General features: G+C 38.7%; 1 protein-coding gene across 2 annotated transcripts in view; it reads right to left on the bottom strand.

Annotated features, from left to right (window-relative positions):
- The window catches only part of GABRA2 (gamma-aminobutyric acid type A receptor subunit alpha2), a 65743-nt gene extending 47515 nt beyond the window's left edge, over positions 1-18228 (bottom strand). Inside the window, exons 1-3 of one of the 2 annotated variants that reach the window (XM_068188400.1) lie at positions 18208-18228; positions 17492-17580; positions 14811-14926 (exon numbers count right to left, since the gene is read on the bottom strand). In XM_068188400.1, the coding sequence (XP_068044501.1) occupies positions 14811-14926; positions 17492-17562 (187 nt within the window). In that variant the 5' untranslated portion in view covers positions 17563-17580; positions 18208-18228. Of the gene's footprint in view, positions 1-14810; positions 14927-17491; positions 17581-17677; positions 18025-18207 lie in introns of those variants that run through there. The other variant, XM_068188399.1, reaches the window with a different exon arrangement.
- Between the last annotated feature and the right edge of the window lie 2014 nt (positions 18229-20242).

The following is a 20242-nucleotide window of genomic DNA, read 5'->3' as shown; positions in this document are numbered from 1 at the left end:
AAAGAATTTAGCTAACACACAACACATTTGGCAGCAAACCAAAACCACATGTCACACAAATGAAAAATAAAACATCAGCACTAAATCTTGTCCCTTTAGACACTACAGCTTCCATCAGGATAAGGAGTGTTTATAATTACCAGGCTGAGTAATAAATATGACTACTGCATTGTTTAGATAACTGGATGAGCATGATGGAGCTGAAATGAACCAGACTGCCCTAACACTCTCTAAAGAATGAGACAGAGGAAGACAAAAAGAGCACTCAAACAAGTCTTGGAAATCTGGAAGGGAGCAGACTTTGATAAAATAGAGCAGTAATTATTTGAACTGACCTGAATTGGTGTCATCATACAAGTAGGGCGGGTAAGCTTATTACTCGCATGAGACCGTATTTCTGTCTACTCTGCTTACAGCTTTGTGCTACTAGAGAGAAAATCATAACATGTAGGTAAGGCAGAAAAATTTCCAAAATTATTCCAGATTGCAGAAACTTAGAGGTCTTTATCTCTCTTCTTGTTTTTAAATTTTATGACCTCAGTACTGAGTGTCATGGAACACCTTGGCAAATTCTGCTGCATTAAACTTCTAGGCTAATTTCAGGTTTAGTCTCTGTGCTTTATTCCAAGTCATGGCATTTATAAATCATCCCATTTGATACACTCACTCTGACAGTCTCTCCTGTATTTCAAACCACATCTACCCCTAACAGCAGTATCATTTTTAAAAAGTAGCAGCGTCCAGTTTCTCTTTGCAGTCATAACACAGCCAAGTCTGGGTTTCTTAAGAAGTGCTTTTATTGTATAGTGGCTATTGGCTCTTCAAAAACTTCATTTTTCTTGCTAGCTTATTTGCTTGCCCATCACTTACATAGGCCCAGCTGCTTTTCTAACCAAGATCACTCATACTAGATTTTATCCAAATTCAATTTCAGAAGCCACTTTGGTCCACATATATATATTAAATACATAACGTGCCAACTTGCCAGTGAAAGTACAAGTTTTGAAAGGACACTGTCCTTCAGGATGTTCCCACATTCTAAACATTAAAAAAAACCCTAAATTCTCATCATTTCCTAGAAGAACATCAGAAGTCTTCTGCATCAAGCACCTGTAAAATGGCCACAGAACTCAGTGGGATGGCCAAGAAACTGTGATAATACATAGATATACATAGAGCATCTAATTCTTTGGCTACACACTACTTTTTCTAAGCTAAAACAGACACTGTCACAGTGCTTATTAGTCTTGTTAACTATTTAATGAGGAATTTGGGTAGCATGCCAGAGCCCACTGAACTCAGTGAAAAAGTCTTTGCCTAGTGATTACCAGCTTCAGCAGAAGCCTTTGGATTATGTCTGTCTCTGTGGTCAGCCAGAGCAAAAATGTTGCTGCCCTGGAGCTGACAGAAACTGTGATGAAGCTCTGGGAAGGACTGTCTTGATTGTTCTGCAGCAAGCACTCATGTCACCAGAAGCTGGCATCTTCCCAAGGCTTGCTGCTATCAGAACAAAGCATGAAACTCACATGTTCAGAATTTCCAAAGGCTGATGGAGGTCCTCTAGAGATCAACAGACATAAGAAAGCATTGAAAATGAAGATCCTTTCAGACAGATTAATTTTAATATCTGTGCTTAGTGTCTGGGTATTATAGTCCTGGACTGTATAGTCATTAAAAATGGAACTGCAGCTCTTTTATCTTTTGCTAGCCTTGTACTTTGCATTCAAGCATGACAGGAACCAATGGCAGAAGGAGGTAGTGCCTTTATTTAATAAAGCTGCATATTAGCAGGCACTTTTAATGCATTTTTTTTGAGCAGGATCCTCAAATATATTTTTCATAGGTAATGTTGTATGAACTTCTATAATAGTATTTCAGAAGACTGTGATACATTATATAAAAAAATAAAAAAAAATAGCTTTCTATCAACCAGGAAGCAGTTCCTATTTCAAGCCAGGTAAAATAACTATGAAGTATATGAAATTAATGTTTACCCAGACTACTCTATATTCTCAAAAAAGCTAGCACAGGGAAGGAAGGAAGGAAGGAAGGAAGGAAGGAAGGAAGGAAGGAAGGAAGGAAGGAAGGAAGGAAGGAAGGAAGGAAGGAAGGAAGGAAGGAAGGAAGGAAGGAAGGAAGGAAGGAAGGAAGGAAGGAAGGAAGGAAGGAAGGAAGGAAGGAAGGAAGGAAGGAAGGAAGGAAGGAAGGAAGGAAGGAAGGAAGGAAGGAAGGAAGGAAGGAAGGAAGGAAGGAAGGAAGGAAGGAAGGAAGGAAGGAAGGAAGGAAGGAAGGAAGGAAGGAAGGAAGGAAGGAAGGAAGGAAGGAAGGAAGGAAGGAAGGAAGGAAGGAAGGAAGGAAGGAAGGAAGGAAGGAAGGAAGGAAGGAAGGAAGGAAGGAAGGAAGGAAGGAAGGAAGGAAGGAAGGAAGGAAGGAAGGAAGGAAGGAAGGAAGGAAGGAAGGAAGGAAGGAAGGAAGGAAGGAAGGAAGGAAGGAAGGAAGGAAGGAAGGAAGGAAGGAAGGAGGAAGGAAGGAAGGAAGGAAGGAAGGAAGGAAGGAAGGAAGGAAGGAAGGAAGGAAGGAAGGAAGGAAGGAAGGAAGGAAGGAAGGAAGGAAGGAAGGAAGGAAGGAAGAAGGAAGGAAGGAAGGAAGGAAGGAAGGAAGGAAGGAAGGAAGGAAGGAAGGAAGGAAGGAAGGAAGGAAGGAAGGAAGGAAGGAAGGAAGGAAGGAAGGAAAGGAAGGAAAGGAAGGAAAGGAAGGAAAGGAAGGAAAGGAAGGAAAGGAAGGAAAGGAAGGAAAGGAAGGAAGGAAGGAAGGAAAGGAAGGAAGGAAGGAAGAAAGGAAGGAAAGGAAGGAAAGGAAGGAAAGGAAGGAAAGGAAGGAAAGGAAGGAAAGGAAGGAAAGGAAGGAAAGGAAGGAAAGGAAGGAAAGGAAGGAAAGGAAGGAAAGGAAGGAAAGGAAGGAAAGGAAGGAAAGGAAGGAAAGGAAGGAAAGGAAGGAAAGGAAGGAAAGGAAGGAAAGGAAGGAAAGGAAGGAAAGGAAGGAAAGGAAGGAAAGGAAGGAAAGGAAGGAAAGGAAGGAAAGGAAGGAAAGGAAGGAAAGGAAGGAAGGAAAGGAAGGAAAGGAAGGAAGGAAGGAAGGAAGGAAGGAAGGAAGGAAGGAAGGAAGGAAGGAAGGAAGGAGTAGAGTTACGGTTTCAAGACACAGCACAAATCAGACTGGCTGTCAAGCTGTCTTTAATTTTTTATTCTTAACATTTTTTGCTTGGCAGGACAACTCCGAGGATGGTCATGGGGTAATGAGCTTCCTGCTAAACAGGAGCCCTGACAAAAAAACATGTTCATGGCTTGACCCAACAGCAAATCATTTTAATACTTAGACAAGCATCTCCCAAATAAGCAAAAAATACTGGCATGGGACAGTAATGAAGCAATTTTTAAGTTTCATTTTAATATATTACAGAGTTGTCAGTTTTTCTTCTGTTATCCAGTTAATACTAAAAAAGGTCTTAATCTAAGGCTGTGCAGTGTCTACAAGAACTGTATGGGAGCACTCAAAAGTCCCAGAGCGAGTCACTTGAATATCTCCAAGCTACTTTACAGATAACAATGTTTCCCAGAATCTCCTCTAAAACATACTTCAGGGATACTCCTGGAGCTTGGATTAAGCAGCCTCAAATTTGTCTTTTATTTTAGCCTGTGACAAGAGAATTTGCCTCTGGCTGTCCATGGAACTTTGAGAATCCACTAGGTTTCTATATGTGGAAAGACTATGTATTTGGGACTGGAATCTGCTTTTAATATTACATTAACAGGTCCGGGCTTTTTACAAACATAAATTAAAAAATAGGGTGCTTTTTTTTTTATTTGAAACAATGCCTAATATGACTTTAATCAGAATCCAGTTCCTTAAAACGCATATTGTTCTAAGAAGAAACTATGGCTTTGTGAAAATACAGGTAATATCTACCCCAGATATTATTTTAAAACAGTCAATTACTTTAAAAAATAGCATATCATGCAGAAGCAAACTTTTTTTGTGTGTTCTCTTTTTTTTTATTATTATTATTCTACTGGTCGTTAAAGACAAAATGTCTAGTAAAAACATAAAGAATTTTCTGACAGCTTTTAGCACCCAGCAGATGAAAAGGAATTATTAAAAATGTGACCATTTCCTTATCTCAAATAACATGCATTTATATTTCTCCCTTCTCATCTTTACTTATTTATTTATTTATTTATTTATTCATTTATTTTCCCAGGTGGAAATCTGTTCCCTTTTCCTTTCAGAAACTGCATGAGACAATGCAGTACCAAATTCACATTTCATGATCTGGTAAAAAGAAGTTCACTGTTCAATGCTCAGTTAAAACTATTGACACAAACAAGTCCATGAAATGCTGTGGAATGCCTTAGGATGGCAGAGTGGTTATACAAACACAGCATTGCATCTCAGACTAAAACCTTTGGTTTTCTCGCTTATATACACCACAATACAACACTCTTCGGCTGCTTCACATTCAGTGAGCCTTTAAATTATTACTTCAAATAGTGAGAATAAACAGGCATCTACAGTAGCCTTTAGATTGTCACTCAGAATGAAATATCTAGAACATTATGCTAGTGTAATTGTCCCTTCAACCCACCTCTAAATTCTTGAATATAAACCCAGACTTTCTCACCTGTTCCATTCCTTTTCTGCTCTCTGGTGTTGTGCTGAGAGGCTTACACACTTGCAAGAATGGAAATAATAATAATAAGCTCTAATACTTCCCAATTTCCAGATAGAAGTGGTCTGAGGAACCTATTGTCTTAGAACAACTGAGAATGGATACAAGAAAGAAAAAGGAGGGAATGTGTTGGAAAACAATTACCTCTCTTGGATGAGAGAATCAGCACCAAGAATTGAGACAAACAAAGACAAACAAAGAAGAACTAGCAACATTCAGGGCAATCATTCAGTCAGAAAATACATTGCCTTCATGTCATCTAGGTATTTAAGAGATGGAGAGTATGCAATTTTTAAAATTAAAACAGAAGAAGGTGCTAAATGAAGATAGGTAACTCCAGGAAACTACTTTTACATCAAAGATCACAAATGCAAGCAGTCTATAAATTTTTACAGCATACACCAGTTTTTAACTGATTTCTACTGAACCATATGTGAAGGTCAGTGGTCCATAGCATTGAATTTTATCTTCAATCAACTCTATTAGTCATAACACTGCAAGATTATAAAATACTTAATTTACTGTCTGTAAAAAACATAGATTAAGCAGATGGAACATGGCACACCCAGGTTTTCCCAAAAAAATTGCAGATAAGGACATGTGATTTCTACTGGTTCAACAAAAAAAATGCATGAGGAGAACCAAATATGTATGTATATACATTAAAAAATTAATGCAATTTGGTCAGACTAGATCCAATCTCTGCAGCTGCACAACTTCACTGAAGTGTTCAATGTTCTCTGACGTGCACAATAATCCCAGGTAAGAGGGGAATTGATTTACATTACTTTCACAGTGTTAAATGCTCTAATTATTAAATAGTCCTCAACATATGGCAAGGAATTAAGGAATGTAAATCAGGAGCCATGTGCTACACAGTAATCACATAAATGGTTCCCAAATAGCAATACCACTTCTGGAAGATTAGTAGCATCATACTTTTGTGATTTATAAACAATTTCCACAAACTAGTGGTGAAATACTCTGTATGATAAAGCAAATTATTAATAGGGTGGCAGTGGTAAACAAAATTTATTTTAAGTTTGTGATTAATTTCATTAGAGCATTAACATGGAAAAAACTAGATATAAAAATGTGCTTAAAGATTAATCTTGGCATATTAAAGTCCTTTGATTCTTAGAATTAAAATTTATTAGGCTTTTGACAGTATTAATTCAAAATCTTCTGCTGATGCTTTAATTTAGCAATTTGGTGAATAGTACAGCAACACATCCTCTATACCTGCTTCTTGAGATGGATGACTCATTGTTGAACAACACTAAAATCAGAAATTTAAATGCATGCATATACCATAATGATAAAATTTCTTATCTATTCTACTTTCAAGTTTCCAAAGGATCTTTGAAAAAACTATCATACAACTGTTTAAATCTGCCAGTAGTTTAAAAGTGGTCCATGGTTAGTATGACAATTTTATCTCCTTCTTTCACTCATCATCTTTTTTGTTCTGCTCTCCTTCCCTTTCCTATGTTTCTTGCTCATAGTAGTTTTTCACCTTGGCTTGTATTACCCTAATGCTAGGTTGTTGAAAAACAGCTTTTTTTTCTACTTCATATATGTTATTTGGAGTATTTAGAAGCTACTGTAAGATATTAATTGTAGCCACAAATACTGACAATTAAAACAGACCAAAATACTGGAAAAACAAATAAAAGCATGTGCTGTTTTAATATAGAGACAATTACAGTGTCATCTGAATGATCCTTTCTGATGAAATATCTCTCTTTCTCTCTCTCTCCACACTATTAATTCTAAAAATTGGATGCACTAGATTGTGCACTGAAAAGGTTATTCTTAAAGACAGTCATGAAATGGTAGCATTGCAAGAAAACAGAAACAGGAATATGTAGTCAGGAGTACTGCCAGAAGCAACAGATCTGTCTCAGACCAGTCAACAACACCAGAGAACTGTGCTGGCACAAAAGGAAGGCCAAGCAATCTGTGGGTAAAGGATAATCTTTGCTTTCTACCTACCCAGGAGTCTGCCTTCACATCATTTCAACCTCCTCCATCCAGATTCATTGGATAAGAAATCTTTCAGGCAGCTGGATGTCAGCAGCTGTACATGAGAGTAGGGTAAGCCACAAAAAAAAAAAAACCACACAGCTGCATCTACCTGGCAGGTCTCATCTGGACTTGGGTAACACTATACTTAGATGGAATCAAATAATTTCATCAAATTTTGGTCAAAAAAGACAGTTGGGCATTTTTTGTAAGAATGGACAAAATAGGTAGGTATTTAGAAAAGAAAAGGCAATATAAAAACAGAAGAATGAAACAGGAGGAACTTTGGAAGGTGTCTCAAAGCACTTCAGAAGGGTAGTTATTGGAGGTTCCTGGGTGCTTCCTGAAGAGGGGCTGGTTTCTAGGATACACAGTGTTGTGCAGCTTTTCACTTCCCTGTACACTGCCGAAGTAAACTGAGAGGGATTCGAAGGACAGTGCCTGTCCTTTAAAATACTGTATTTTCACATATTTAACCCTTTTCAGGACTTCAGCATAAGGTGATAGTAGGAAAAATGTGGCTAAGACCATAAACAAGGATATTTCCTCTTCATTTTTGCAGATTCTGTATACCCAAAATCTTACATTTTTCAGTGGAGTATTTATGAATAATAAGCTCAAAAGTTGTACAACACTGTTTATCCTGCTGTTCTAGAGCAGTTTAAACCTTTCATTTACACAGACTTTTTCCTTCAGCTATATCTTCAAGATCTAATATACTAAATTTTCTTTTTACCTTTTCCAAGTAAGATGGAAAGCTGTAGCCATTATTTCAATGTCTTGCTGGCTGTCAGTTAAAGAATCTTAGAACAACTGAGTTTAAAAAGAACCTTTGGAAGGTCCAAAGCGGAGCAGTCTCTGAAAACACAGCAAGTTACCCAGGTCATATTCTGTCAAATTGTGAAGGTCTCCACAAAGATGGAAACTCCACCACAATTCTGAGCAGCCATTATCTCTGTAACTGTTGAAAATCATCAGCACTGGCCTAATAGTTATGACTGCCTAGTAAAGCTGAGGAGGGGAAGAAAAGAATTCTTCTTCTTTCTTTTTTTTTTTCTTTTTTTTTTGTTTTGGTCCTTTTAGATTATGTCTCATAAAGAGACAGCATTGTTACACAGCTTTGCCACAATCAGGCCTTGAATGTAGTAGAAGCCCGTTGTGCTATGCAGAATGAATGTCTTGTGGCAGTTTTTTCTTTATGGGTGCTAAAATACGGAAAATATATTTAAATATATATTTACCATTAGAGGGCTCAAGAACAAAGGTTACAAAAACCCCAGCCTTTCCTACACAAAGAAGTTGAAGGAGTTATCCATGCTCATTTAATCCCAAGTTTTTAATTTTCATTGAAAATAAAACGTCAAAACTTGCCAATTAATTGTCTTGAAAGTTATACTTGACTATTTGCTTAAATATTGGTTATTGTCACACAAGCAGAAATCAACATCACTAAACAGTGATGCTAGTCATGTCACAGTATGATATAATTGCCATTTTTCCTTAAATCAAACATATTCTAAGTTCCACTTTTTCACCTTTGTGAAGGGCAGTGTATTCCAAATATTGTCTGCATCCTATACATCTAAACCCAAAATGTCAAAGACTATCAATGCTTAATTATAAACTGGTTTAATAGCTCTTCACCAAAATTTTCACAATATCTTTAGGTGATTATATAACTAATTAAGAGCTCTCTATAGCTTCCTTCTTACAGTCTTAATTAGCACTCTTTTCTTGGAATATCTCACTTAAGAAAATATTTGAAACTAATTTTCTGTGTGTCTCCTATAAAAAGAATATACAAAACTGAGTACTCCATAGGTGCATCACAGCAGTAAACATGAAAGGATTTCCCTGTTATTCTTTATAAGTGTAACCCAGAATACTATTAATTTTGCATTACAAAATCTCTTAGTTTCTACAGATTGAATTTTTTTTTCATTGTAGGCAACTTATACATTGATTACTACATTTTAAATTAACTTTTTGTGTTAAAATCCACTGGTAAAAACCCATGAAATCCATTAAAATAAACAAAGTTATCCTGGATGAATTTCTAATGTGCTTAAATGTTTTACAGCTAGATTATTTAAATAATAATTCTATTTCCAATTCAGGTAGCTTTATGCAAATTGTATCATTACACAAGGGTAATAAGAACTTTGTATCTATGATATTGCATTCCTTTGGTACTTAGCTATTTAAACTAGTCAGCCAGAATGAAAAGTAGTTGTTTATTTCAGATACAAAAAAAAAAAAATCATTGCAAGATTTAACAAGATAAAAGGCCTTAGTGGAAAGCAGTCAACAGTAGAATACCTTGGATATCAGCAAGACCACTGCTACTCAACCATTTCCTATATAACCTAGAATAAATGCATCACAGAGAACAGGTGATGGTTTTGATGTCTTTGTCCATCAAATCTGGCTGAAAAATGTAACCACCCCATCAGTCTGATTTACAATGGACACCAATGAGCTACATAGACATCTGCAATATCTGCTTTCACAGCTTCCTTGCAGATAAGACAAAAGTAAGCAAAACCGTAATTCAGCCTTGGTGTCATCAGCAGTAGTAATTCTAGCATTAGAAGCAAATGCCAATGTTTTGCCAGGAGAGAAAAAAAAGTACTAAATATACATGTTCAGTGAACTGGGAAAGCCTCCCAGGCTAGCTCGTCTATAGGCATGTATAACTACTGTAAAGTACCTACATTTCTGTTAACTCATCTGAGGCAAAGCATTTGACTCTTTGGGATGGTGCTGTGCAGGCCCAGGAGTTGGGCTCAGTGGTCCTTGCGGGTCCCTTCCCACTCAGCTTATTTTGTGATTCTGTGACTTATTTGCTTTGCATCGTGCAACACTTTCCCCAGTTGCACTACCCTGCACAGTTGTAGCATTAATTTTATTTTTACATCTTCACTGTGGATTTATTCACAGACTTCCAATAAATAAATAACCAAATAACCTATGTCTAGCTACTCAGCCCCTATCCTATACTATACAATTTTTCTGGTTTGTTCTTTAGTATCAAAGAGGTTTCTGTAGGTTTTTTATCCTTCCACTTCCCTGGAATGCTTATATCTTCTGAGTTAGTCCTGTTCTTGCATTTTAGCACTGTCTGCATGTCCTGGATAAGTTATTAATGAGATTTTTATATCCTGCTCTCTATTGCTTTTCCATTTTTTACAAGGAATGCTTTTTGCCAATATACATTATCCACAGCTCTAACATAAGTTTCTCACTGATTCCTCTGAAAGCACCATTATGGGCAGATTCCATGTGGCCCTTCCAGGTATGCCCAAAAGAGGAGCAAGTAATAGTTTACTCCTTTGTGTCCCAGCATAGCTACAAAGACAGTGGGCTTTTAGAAGATGCAAGTGCTGCTCTGAATTGCTCTGCACTAGCACTGGCAGAGAGATATTACCATTTCCAAAAGGTTAACCTGGATCAAAGAAAGGCTAAGGAAGCAACCACAACTGAGATGGGGAACTGCACTTTTTTCATTTAAAAATAGTAGTGAAATCTTTTTAGTAGTGCTCTGCATTTAAAAAAATAGACAAAAAGTCTTCCTTTATGATACTCTGAATTTGCATTAAGCATGTTTGTGGCTGACAAACACCTCTAGGATTGGCTAGGGGACTAGCCAAACTAGGATCCCCCAGCTAGGGACTGCTATAGCTACAAACTCTTCTAAAGCTCATTAAAAACTCTGAATATAGTGATGTATAAATACAGTGCCCTAGATTCAACGTATTCCAGATTATCAGCATATAACCATGGCTGGGTTTCCTGGCAACTGAACACCTCCAACTATTTGATAAACACACACACACACACATATACATGGATACAGCTGCAGGAGACAAAGGAAATCTGTGAAAAAATGGGTTTCCCTTGTGCTCATATTGGTAAGCACATCACACAACTTTTAATCATCTAGTCTAATATTCTACACCATAACACTGATTCTATGCAATAAATATCCAGTTCTCCAAAGATGAAAGATCACACTTGCAAGTGCTCATTGCTGACCATCTCTCTGACAGCAATAGTCAGCAAGAATTCCCCTCCATTCTTTTCAGTTTTCCTGTTCAATTGGTTTACAAAATGTTAGGAAAAAAAGAGGATTTGGTCTGTCTGTATGAGAAATGCAATGCATACACTTGCTTAAAGCAATCAGAACATTTGAAAGCAGAGATGGTTCCTTCAAAATAGAATCACAGTGCATTTAACTTTCACTATCTACTATCTTATCTTCCTCTTTTTTTAACAACCAGCATTCAACTCTTTTGTTACAATAAGAATGCCATTCCTGAAGCTGATGAGACTGACCACAGCTTGCAGAAGGATCGTGACATTTCCATAGATCTTTTCAATGTCAATATGGCACTTTAAACTTTAGGCTATGAAGTCCAGAGTCCAGCCCTCTATTCTTGTAACTTCCATTTTGTTTTGTTTTTTTTTTTTTTTTCACCAACATTTAAGTTTTCTATTCAATTTTGGTTTTTAAGTTACAGAGAGTAGAAATGACAGAAGTTCTTTAGCTGTTGGAAAGGCTAATTTCAGATGTGAGAAAGTAAAGAAGGCTGAATAACTTATGGAGATAGTCACAATACTGAAGTATCCAGGATGATCATGTCTGTTCATGGGGAAGATGAGAGCAGACAGAAAATTCACTTACAGATATTTTGGTTCTTTTCTTAGCTTTAGTGCCCATTAATGTGTGGATTTCCTTTTCTACATGCTAATAAAAAGCAAAGGATTTATGAAAAAATGCTACCCTAAGTGTATTGCAAACATTACAGCAAATAAAAAGAAGAAAATACCTTCATGACTTGTAGAAAGTCATAAACAATTAAGGTCTGTATGACTTGCCATTTGCATGGCTATATTTCATACAAATTAATCCTAATGATACAGTAAAATTTGTTTTGAAGTCAAACTCATTATTTATTTTGGTGACTAAACAGAAATGACATGGAATGTTTGGGTAAAATAGTTCATCTCAGAGCTGAATGTGCAGTCAAGAGTGTTCCAGCTGCAATCCTGTGCTTAGCATAAAATGAATACAGAGAAAAGATTATCTATCCTTGAATAAACCCATGCTCATCCATATCCATACAGTAGCTTGGGATATATATCTAAGTCATATGAGATGTCTCTGGCTTCAGGGGATGGTGCAGTGTCAGTGCACCATCTTCTGCCTGCCCACAACCATTTTGCAGGTCATTTCATCATCATAGTGTTCATACATCACTCAAGGATCCCAGCTGCTAGGATAGCCAATAGCCAACAGCCAAAACCTGTTTATCTGACTGAGGTGTACCAGCAGTAAAAGTTAAACCTTCCTCAACAGTCTACAGAAAATAGTACTCTGTTTTGAAGTGCATCAGTAAAGCATCAAGTTACATGCTGTCAGTACTCACACTAAGTCTCCCAGTAAAATGAATTACAAATCTATTCCTTAATTCAAGAACTACCTCCCAACCAGACATTTATTTAGCTGAATTAATATACAGACGTTCAAGAAGCCTGTACATCTACCTTTTGTTGGTCAATAACTAGATAAAATGCCAATATTAACCCAAAACATTTCATTACTAAAGGAGCAGTTTTTTACAATGAGCTAAATTCTTGCTGTAAGACATCTCTGAAAATGTCTTTCACAGCAAGTGAAAGTGGGCTGAGGACCAACAGCTCTTGCTTTGAGACAACTTTAGAAGAATCTCAGACCCTGGACTATTTCTGTTGTAGCACGTTAGGCCAGATTGTGATCCCAGTCATAGCAGTGATATGTGCACGATAATGCAAACTGCTATGCCAAAGTAAACATTCTGCTGCTTTCAAATGAGCTATTTCAGATTCATATAAATAGAAGTGAAACACAACTGAGATTAGGTATCTTAAATTAATGACGTGTGGCATGGTCAGAATGCAGTAATCTCTTGCAAAAACACTTCTAGAAATGCCCAGGCTTACTAGGCACATAGTGTTAAAAAAAAGAAGGTTAATTATTTTAACATCTCTTTTCAGACTACAAGTCAACATAGAAAAAAAAATAAACTGCTAGAAAATTCCTGAAATATGAAACTACATCATTACTAAGCACTATGTAGAAAAGCCTTGTTTGGTATGTTTTGTATCATGAATTATCACAACTGCCATTTGCAAGTGTTCTTTTAAACTGTAAGAATCTATCCATCCACAACTGAAGTATTCTTAAAGATTAAGATTAATGTGTCATGAATCACCACGGTTTAATATGCATGACACAGTTTCATTTCACACATATTCTGCATGGGTTGATTGCCATGTATACCAATATCAAACAGATGTTAATTCTTTAATTTTTTTGCTCTCAGAGTATGTTTTAATTATCTATGAGGCTTCATAAAGAAAAAGAGGGATGTTATTTTGAAGCAAATTTAGCAAAAATATAAAAGAAAAATTCATTAGGTCTTTTCTTTATCCCATGTTCTCAACAGTATCATTTCAATAGTAAAAAAAATACTTGATATGCAAAGGAACAGCAGACTGCTCTCATTAAATGGCTTATTCCTTGTAAGCCACAAAACTTTGACTATTTTTCTAATAAAATGCATGATTTTAAAAGCCCTGCCAATTCAACATGAGCTTGGTGATATGAAATGTTTCTGCAAGTCATTGTATGTTTATACTCTGCCTAAATTCTTAAATTTGAGTATTTTGCAAAGAAATCAAAACTCCATGTAAAACATTACTATATAAATTCTCTCATCGACAGTGCTATAGGACTCCTGTATCTTCTTTGAATATAAAATATTTCACAAGCTTTCACTGTACAGAGGCCAGAAATGGAAATTAAAAGACATCCTCGTTTAAATGAGAAAGCTGTTTTAATCAGCATCAGCTCCCACTTTCTGCTGTGTCAGATGCAAGCCACAATTCCCCAGGACCAGAACAGCAACAGAGCCACAGGTCAGGATGGAATAGTGTTGGATAAAAACTGAGCTTTAACTAATGCCTAATTTGATCAGAGCTGTTATTGTAATTTCCATGGAAGTTAGAGCATGTCTCTAGTTTTGGGCCTGATCTTCCTGAAATCAACAGGAACAGGAATGGCTCCCAAGGATTTTGCACTAGAATTAGTTTCACCAAGCTGAAACTGTCTCCAGGTTGAAAATTACAATTACCAAAACTGTTACAAATAATAATAATGGCAGTAGAAGTGTATATTTGAATCATACATGTCAATGTTAGCATAAACACAGATAAACAATAGTAGTAGACAAAATATTGTCAAAACTAAGATATTCAGCCCCTCCCTATGTCATAGAGATTTTTTTGTACACAGTAATATTTTCAACACCATAAAAATTATTTAAATTTCTTGCCTATATAACACATACTGACATAAGATGGCAAACAGCTTTAAAATCAAAACGTGAAGTGACATTTTGAAAAATAACTGACAGTCATGGCACAAGAGTGCAGTGACCTCTGTCCTTCAATACTCTCTTTTTCTGTTTTTTTTTTTTTTTTTCCAAATGCCCAAATAAGTGCAAGGTGCCCAGGAACTAAATGTATATTACCAGTGACACCCTAATTCCAAAGAAGTCAAAATCACAACATTTTCACTGAACTTACTGGGCCAAGGAATGAATCTAATATGTGGAATTTATACGCATCACACAAAACACTTGTGCAGATATCTGAAAACATACACCTATCAGATTGCAGGGAATTAAGCCTGCATTCCTTGTTCAACCAAAATTCCCTGACTGGAATAACAGCTTTAGATGTTATTTTTGTTCACATTCTGTTTTACTATGTTAAAACACCAGATTTTTTTTTCTTTTTACTTAAGATAAATGTGTGAAAGTGACTTCTTTCCATTCATAGATGTTATCTTCCTCAAACTTCAAATGATTCATCTGGGTGAATGTAGTTATAAATAATTTATCAAGATACATACCAGTTGTTAGGGAAAAAAAAACCCCGAAGGAAGAATATCACTGCATAAAATCTGAACATTAAAATTTATTTTTTAGAGTCAATCTTCAATTGGTTTTATTACCTCCTAATCCAGGTCTGAGGCGATTATCATAACCATCCAGAAGTCTGTCTAGAATTCTTGTAAAGATGGTGATGTTATTCTTAGCTTCGTCTTCCAGGGAGTCAGCCAGCACTGATCTAAATGGATATTTTACATTTTAGAAGGTGCTAAGTATATTTTAACACACACTCAATATGCATTTCTTTTGGGCTGGCCTTTACTTGCTGCATTCCAACAGGAAAGGTGTATTTAACAGTATACAAACACACAATTTCTATATAACAAGTTCAGACATATAAGGGTCAACAGTATACTATTTAAAATATCCAGGAAGTCATTTTCCAGTAGCCTCTACTTGTAGGCATCATTGCATTATTGCGAGTGCTACTTCAAGCCCCACTAACACCGTTAGTGGAGACTGTGCTGGTGCAAAACCCTAGAAGAGCTTCCCAGGCTCTGGTGGCATGTCACTCCTGGGCTGATAACCCAGGATCTTCATGCACAAACCCATCTCCTTCCAGCTCTATCTTATCTGTCCTCACTTAGGCATACTCTAGCTCTGGATAAATCCTGTGGATTTGCCTCCACCCAATGGTCATGTAATGTACATGACCAGAAGAACTAACATGAGGGAAAACTCCAGCGATCATGCTCAGGGAGTCCTCTGACGCCAGCAGTTGGTGGGAGGAAACACCAGTGCTGACTAGCAAGCTGCAGGATAGCTGTGGACAGCCTTCATCTTTCTAAAATGTTATTTTGTAATAAAAAGCACTATCTGATATTCCATTAGAATAGATGCAGACAAACCTAATAAAAGTTGGATGGAAAAAGGAATCATAAATGAAGTGTCAAGAAGAATCTGTAGACAACCGATTGTTTCAAACTTCCCCAATAAAGAAAGAGACATTACAGCCTTTATGGATCAAATCTCTGTGGGACATGCTATATGGGCTGGAATATGAACCTGCTGCCCAGACAGCCATGGTGCTCCACAATCCTCTGGAACCTGGGCACCCAGACCAACAGGGTTTGTGCCAGGGAAACCCTGACACACAGTAAGCCTTACACATGCAAATGTTACCGTGCCAACAACTATAAGCACTATGCATGTGAAATACATGAGCTCCTCAGTCTTATCTACTTAAAACCAGCATAATGGTATCAAGGAAGTAAAGCATCATATGCTACACACATTACCATTTACACCTTTTTCAGCTACCTAAAATTTTAACCCTAAATGTTTGACTATTAATCATCTTGAAATGAAGGCATTCTGAATGCCGTAATAGCAAGCATGTTTTCCTCCTCCTCCTCCTCCACCAAACCAAAAGAAGGTTTGGGTGATATTTTCTCTAAAGCAAGCTATAAAAGGATTAAAGACAAGGCTGTATGCTGGTCCCCAGCTCAACAGCATAAAGAAGTATTTAAATGTAAATCATTGCAGTCTGTGCTTTCCATCATATAAACCATAGAATCGACCTAAATCAGATAACTTATAAAGAACCCATGAAAATGTCATGTGTGATTTTACTCATGTGTCAGTTTTTTTCTTAGTTGCAATTACTGGATGGTTCCTTTTTGGTTTGTAAAATGTATCCTTGTACTCATGGACTACCAGAGTACGTCTCTGCCATTTTTAAGCTTCTTTTTGAGATACAACAGTTTTTGAACTCAAGATTCCACTAAAAATATTAGATCAATACAATTAGATCAAATTAGGGTTGAATCTTGCAAACTTTACTCAGGCATAAAGTCTTTAATAACGCTTATAGTCTCTTTGACGTCAGTGAGATTACTCACTTGAGTAGGGTTTGCAGGATCTGGCCCACTGTGACTCAACTAATACTGCACCATAGTTAGGTATAAAGTGAAATAGAAAACATAGTTTCAGAAAATATTTTGTTCACTGGGAAACAAACAAAAATATTGGAGACTTGTTAAATCATAGGAAACTTGCATTATATAGCACACAATCTTTACCATATTAGGACAAGACCTACTGCAGCCACAACCAAAGCAAGTAAATCAAAGTTACAAACTACAATTAATTATGTGTTTAGGGACTGTGAGCAACACAAAAGTATAATGTAATAAAAATTATTTGCTCTTATGCTGTCACTTAAGAAATCAAGAACTTTACACAACATAAGAAAAGTTGATTAATAAATGATGCTATTGTTTTATTATATGTGATTGTGAAGTTGTATGCTATCTCCACCTAGAGGTTTAAGGCTTAAGCATCATTTTGAATTCTATTATGTTTGACCAAAAAAAAATCAAGAAAAAAAAAATAGGCATGCCCATATTAATAAATATATGAGCATTATTTTAAGGACAGTGATTTGCAGTGTGACTTCAAAATACTCTATTTCTCCATTTTGTATGGTACAGAATCACAGTCATACAGTAACTCAAATCTTTAAGATCCAAAAAGGCATTTAAAGAAATACTTATTTTAATGGTGGAATAAAGCATCAATTCACAAACCATTTAAGGACAAGACATTAGGCTTTTATGGTCCCTAAACTACATTCTACTGCATTTGCTCTCGAAACTATGTAATACTGCATTCAAACAGCTAAGAAAGATCTTTTTATTACGTTACTACATACTGTACTTTTATAACCCCTCACACAAGCTTACCCTTAGCAGATTATAACATACGTGTTCACACTGAACAACAAAACTAAATATCCTCTCACCTTGTTGGCAGCCACACCAATAAAACGACAAGAACCAACTGCATCTCGGAGAGTGCCAGCCTCCTCTTCATCGCTGCTCTTTGCAAAACCTAACGGTGCAAGAAAAACACAAACCCACTCTCAGCCACAGTCAGTCTCCGCCAAGCAATGCTTTCAACTTAAACCCGAGGAAAAATGTCACTTCACTGGAGAAAGGAAACCACTGGATTTCCGCAGCACTTTTCAGTACTAGCAACTTATTGTATCTCCATCTTTCCCAACGATCCTGCTCTGTGCAAGGAGGCAATGTATGATAAGAAGTGGCATGTGAGCCGGCGCATCAGATGCTTTCCCGTTCCGTGATGTGAAAGCCCCGAGACGAAAAGGAACAAAAAATAAAAACCGTATGTATGGGAGGATGGGGGTTTAACCACCCCTCGCCTCACTACGGCACACCGCAGCCGGGGGGGGCGGGGGGCGGGCGGGAGGCAGAGTCATGCCATTCGCCGGGGCTCGGTGCGGGGACCGCGGGCGAGCCGCCCCCCGTCGCCGCCGAGCGCCCAGCACGTTAGACAGCTGCTCGGCAGAGCACGGGCGGCCGCCGCCAGGAGAGCGCAGGGGGGCGCGGGGCGGAGGCGGGGGGCAGCCCCCGCAGGGCGAGAAGTTGCGGAGCGCAGCAGAGCCCCCGACACGGGCAGGCGCTGCCCGCCGCAGCTGGGGAGCCCCGGGGACCCTACCTGGGAGCAGCGGGCGGCCGAGGCGGGAAGGGAGGGGGAGAAGGGGGGAGGGAGGGAAGGCGGGTGCCGCCGGCGAGCGGGGCAGGCGGTGGCGGGGAACGCGGGGCGGCGGCGGCGGGCGCGGCCGGGACCGAGCGCCTCCCGCGCGGCGGGCGCGCGCGCGCGTGCCCGCGCGTGCCGGGGCGCGGGGCTGCCCCGCGGGGCGCGGCGGGGCCGTCACGAGGCCGCGCCCGCCGCCCCCGCGCCCCGGCCGGCGCGGGCCACGGAGGGTGAGGGGTCCCCGCCCGCGGGGCACCGGCACCGGCCCGGGGCAGGTCCCGCGGCCTCGGAGCCCGGAGAGGGCGGGCGCGGCAGCGCTGCCGGAGCGCGAACGAGAAACGGGGCGAAAAGCGCTCCCCACACCGGTACAACACATTTTCCGTAGCCCTCCCTCCTCAGCCTCTCGGTCGCCTCCGGTCAAGTGCGCGTTTGGCAGGGCGCAGCCCCGGCAGCCGCGCCGCTCTCCCCGGACTGCGGCGGGAGCAGGGAGCCGCCAGCCCCGGCTCCCACCCCGCTCCCCGGCTGCCTCATTAACATTCCCTTCCCCGCTTGCCCACTGGCACAGTCTAATTGGAATGCAGAGAGAAGAAAAGTCTATCATTTAATGTGAGCTCAGGATGAAGGCAGACAAGGAAACAAACCTCGCGTGTATTTTTTTCTTTTTTCCCCCTCAAATTGCATTACTTTCTGTTGGATTGTCTTTTACAGCACGTTGCCCTCCTTTCGTATATGCATTCCTTCTCTGGTCGTAACTGGATCGCTGCGGGGATTCATTCTCATTGATTTCAGGTTTTTCAGTACAAGTAGAACAGGACAGGCTTAATAATTAAAGATAAGGGTTTATATTTAGTGTACCCTCATTTTGCATTGTTAACTCGGAAATAATTAAATAACGCTGGCAATAATATTTCAGCCTCTTTTTTTTTGCTTTTTAAACCAATCCTCATCTATCTCCTTTCCTTTCAGTCTCTTTAAGTGCCCAGAGCACTATCTCAATTATCCTCTCTTAATGTCACTGGCCCGCTTATTGTGTTTAATTGAAATTATTCTGATGAAGTTTGGTCCTTAGTCAACAACAGCTCCAAAATGAACATGTGAAATAGGATGCACAGACATGGAAAGGGGGGGGGGGGGGGGGGGGAGGCGAGGAGGGAGGGGAAGGAAATAGGAGGGAAGGAGAAAGAAGTAGGAAAAAAATAAGAAAAAAATTCTTAGTTTACCTATACAGTTGGGGTGGTCCTGCTTCCTGATTGTTGCAGTTTGCAATTGGAGGTGTCCTTGTTTCCTTCTCCTTTCATGGTTTAATGACTCCACGTTAGAGGATGAGAAACAAAAGAAAAAAACTTGGACAATCAAGACAATTTGTTCCTTCCAACTTTGAGATATTTTGTAACTTGGACTAAGACTGAGAAGACAGAGGGAATAAACTGAAAGTCTTTGTTTTAGAATAACCAGTAAAATGACTGCCCAAACTGTGGAAAATTACAAAGATAAGGATACAGGAGCAAAAATTGAAATCTGAAAAACACTCTTTCAGCAGCCATCTAACCCTGGCTGTGTCTAAGACACAAGGCCCTCATCTCTCCCTGTCCAGATGTGAAAATGTGCTCTGTTCATTGTCAGTTAGGTATCTATGGTCGATTGAAAGTCTTCTTTGGATCTGCCTGTAAGTCCCAGGTATTAGGAATTAACAACTGATACTAGATGCAGAATCAACCCTCACTAGTAAAGAAAACTAGTTTTATCTACTTGTCCTAAGAAAAAGTGACATTGCTGATATCAAAATGGAGGGAAAAAAAGAATCACTGAAAGTGAAGTCTTCATTATTTATTCTGATATGAAACACATTATGTAATCCAAGCAGAATGTTTTTTTTTTTTCACAGATATTCGTGGCATTCCTTCTCAAAACACACTTCCAGTAATAATAATCCTGAAGCTATAATCTAATTTTCATATATAAGTTGCATCAAAAAATTAAAAAAACACATTCATTG

This window comes from Anomalospiza imberbis, chromosome 4, assembly GCF_031753505.1.
Source record: "Anomalospiza imberbis isolate Cuckoo-Finch-1a 21T00152 chromosome 4, ASM3175350v1, whole genome shotgun sequence".
Lineage (NCBI taxonomy): Eukaryota > Metazoa > Chordata > Aves > Passeriformes > Viduidae > Anomalospiza > Anomalospiza imberbis.
This window is presented reverse-complemented; position numbering and strand designations above follow the sequence as displayed.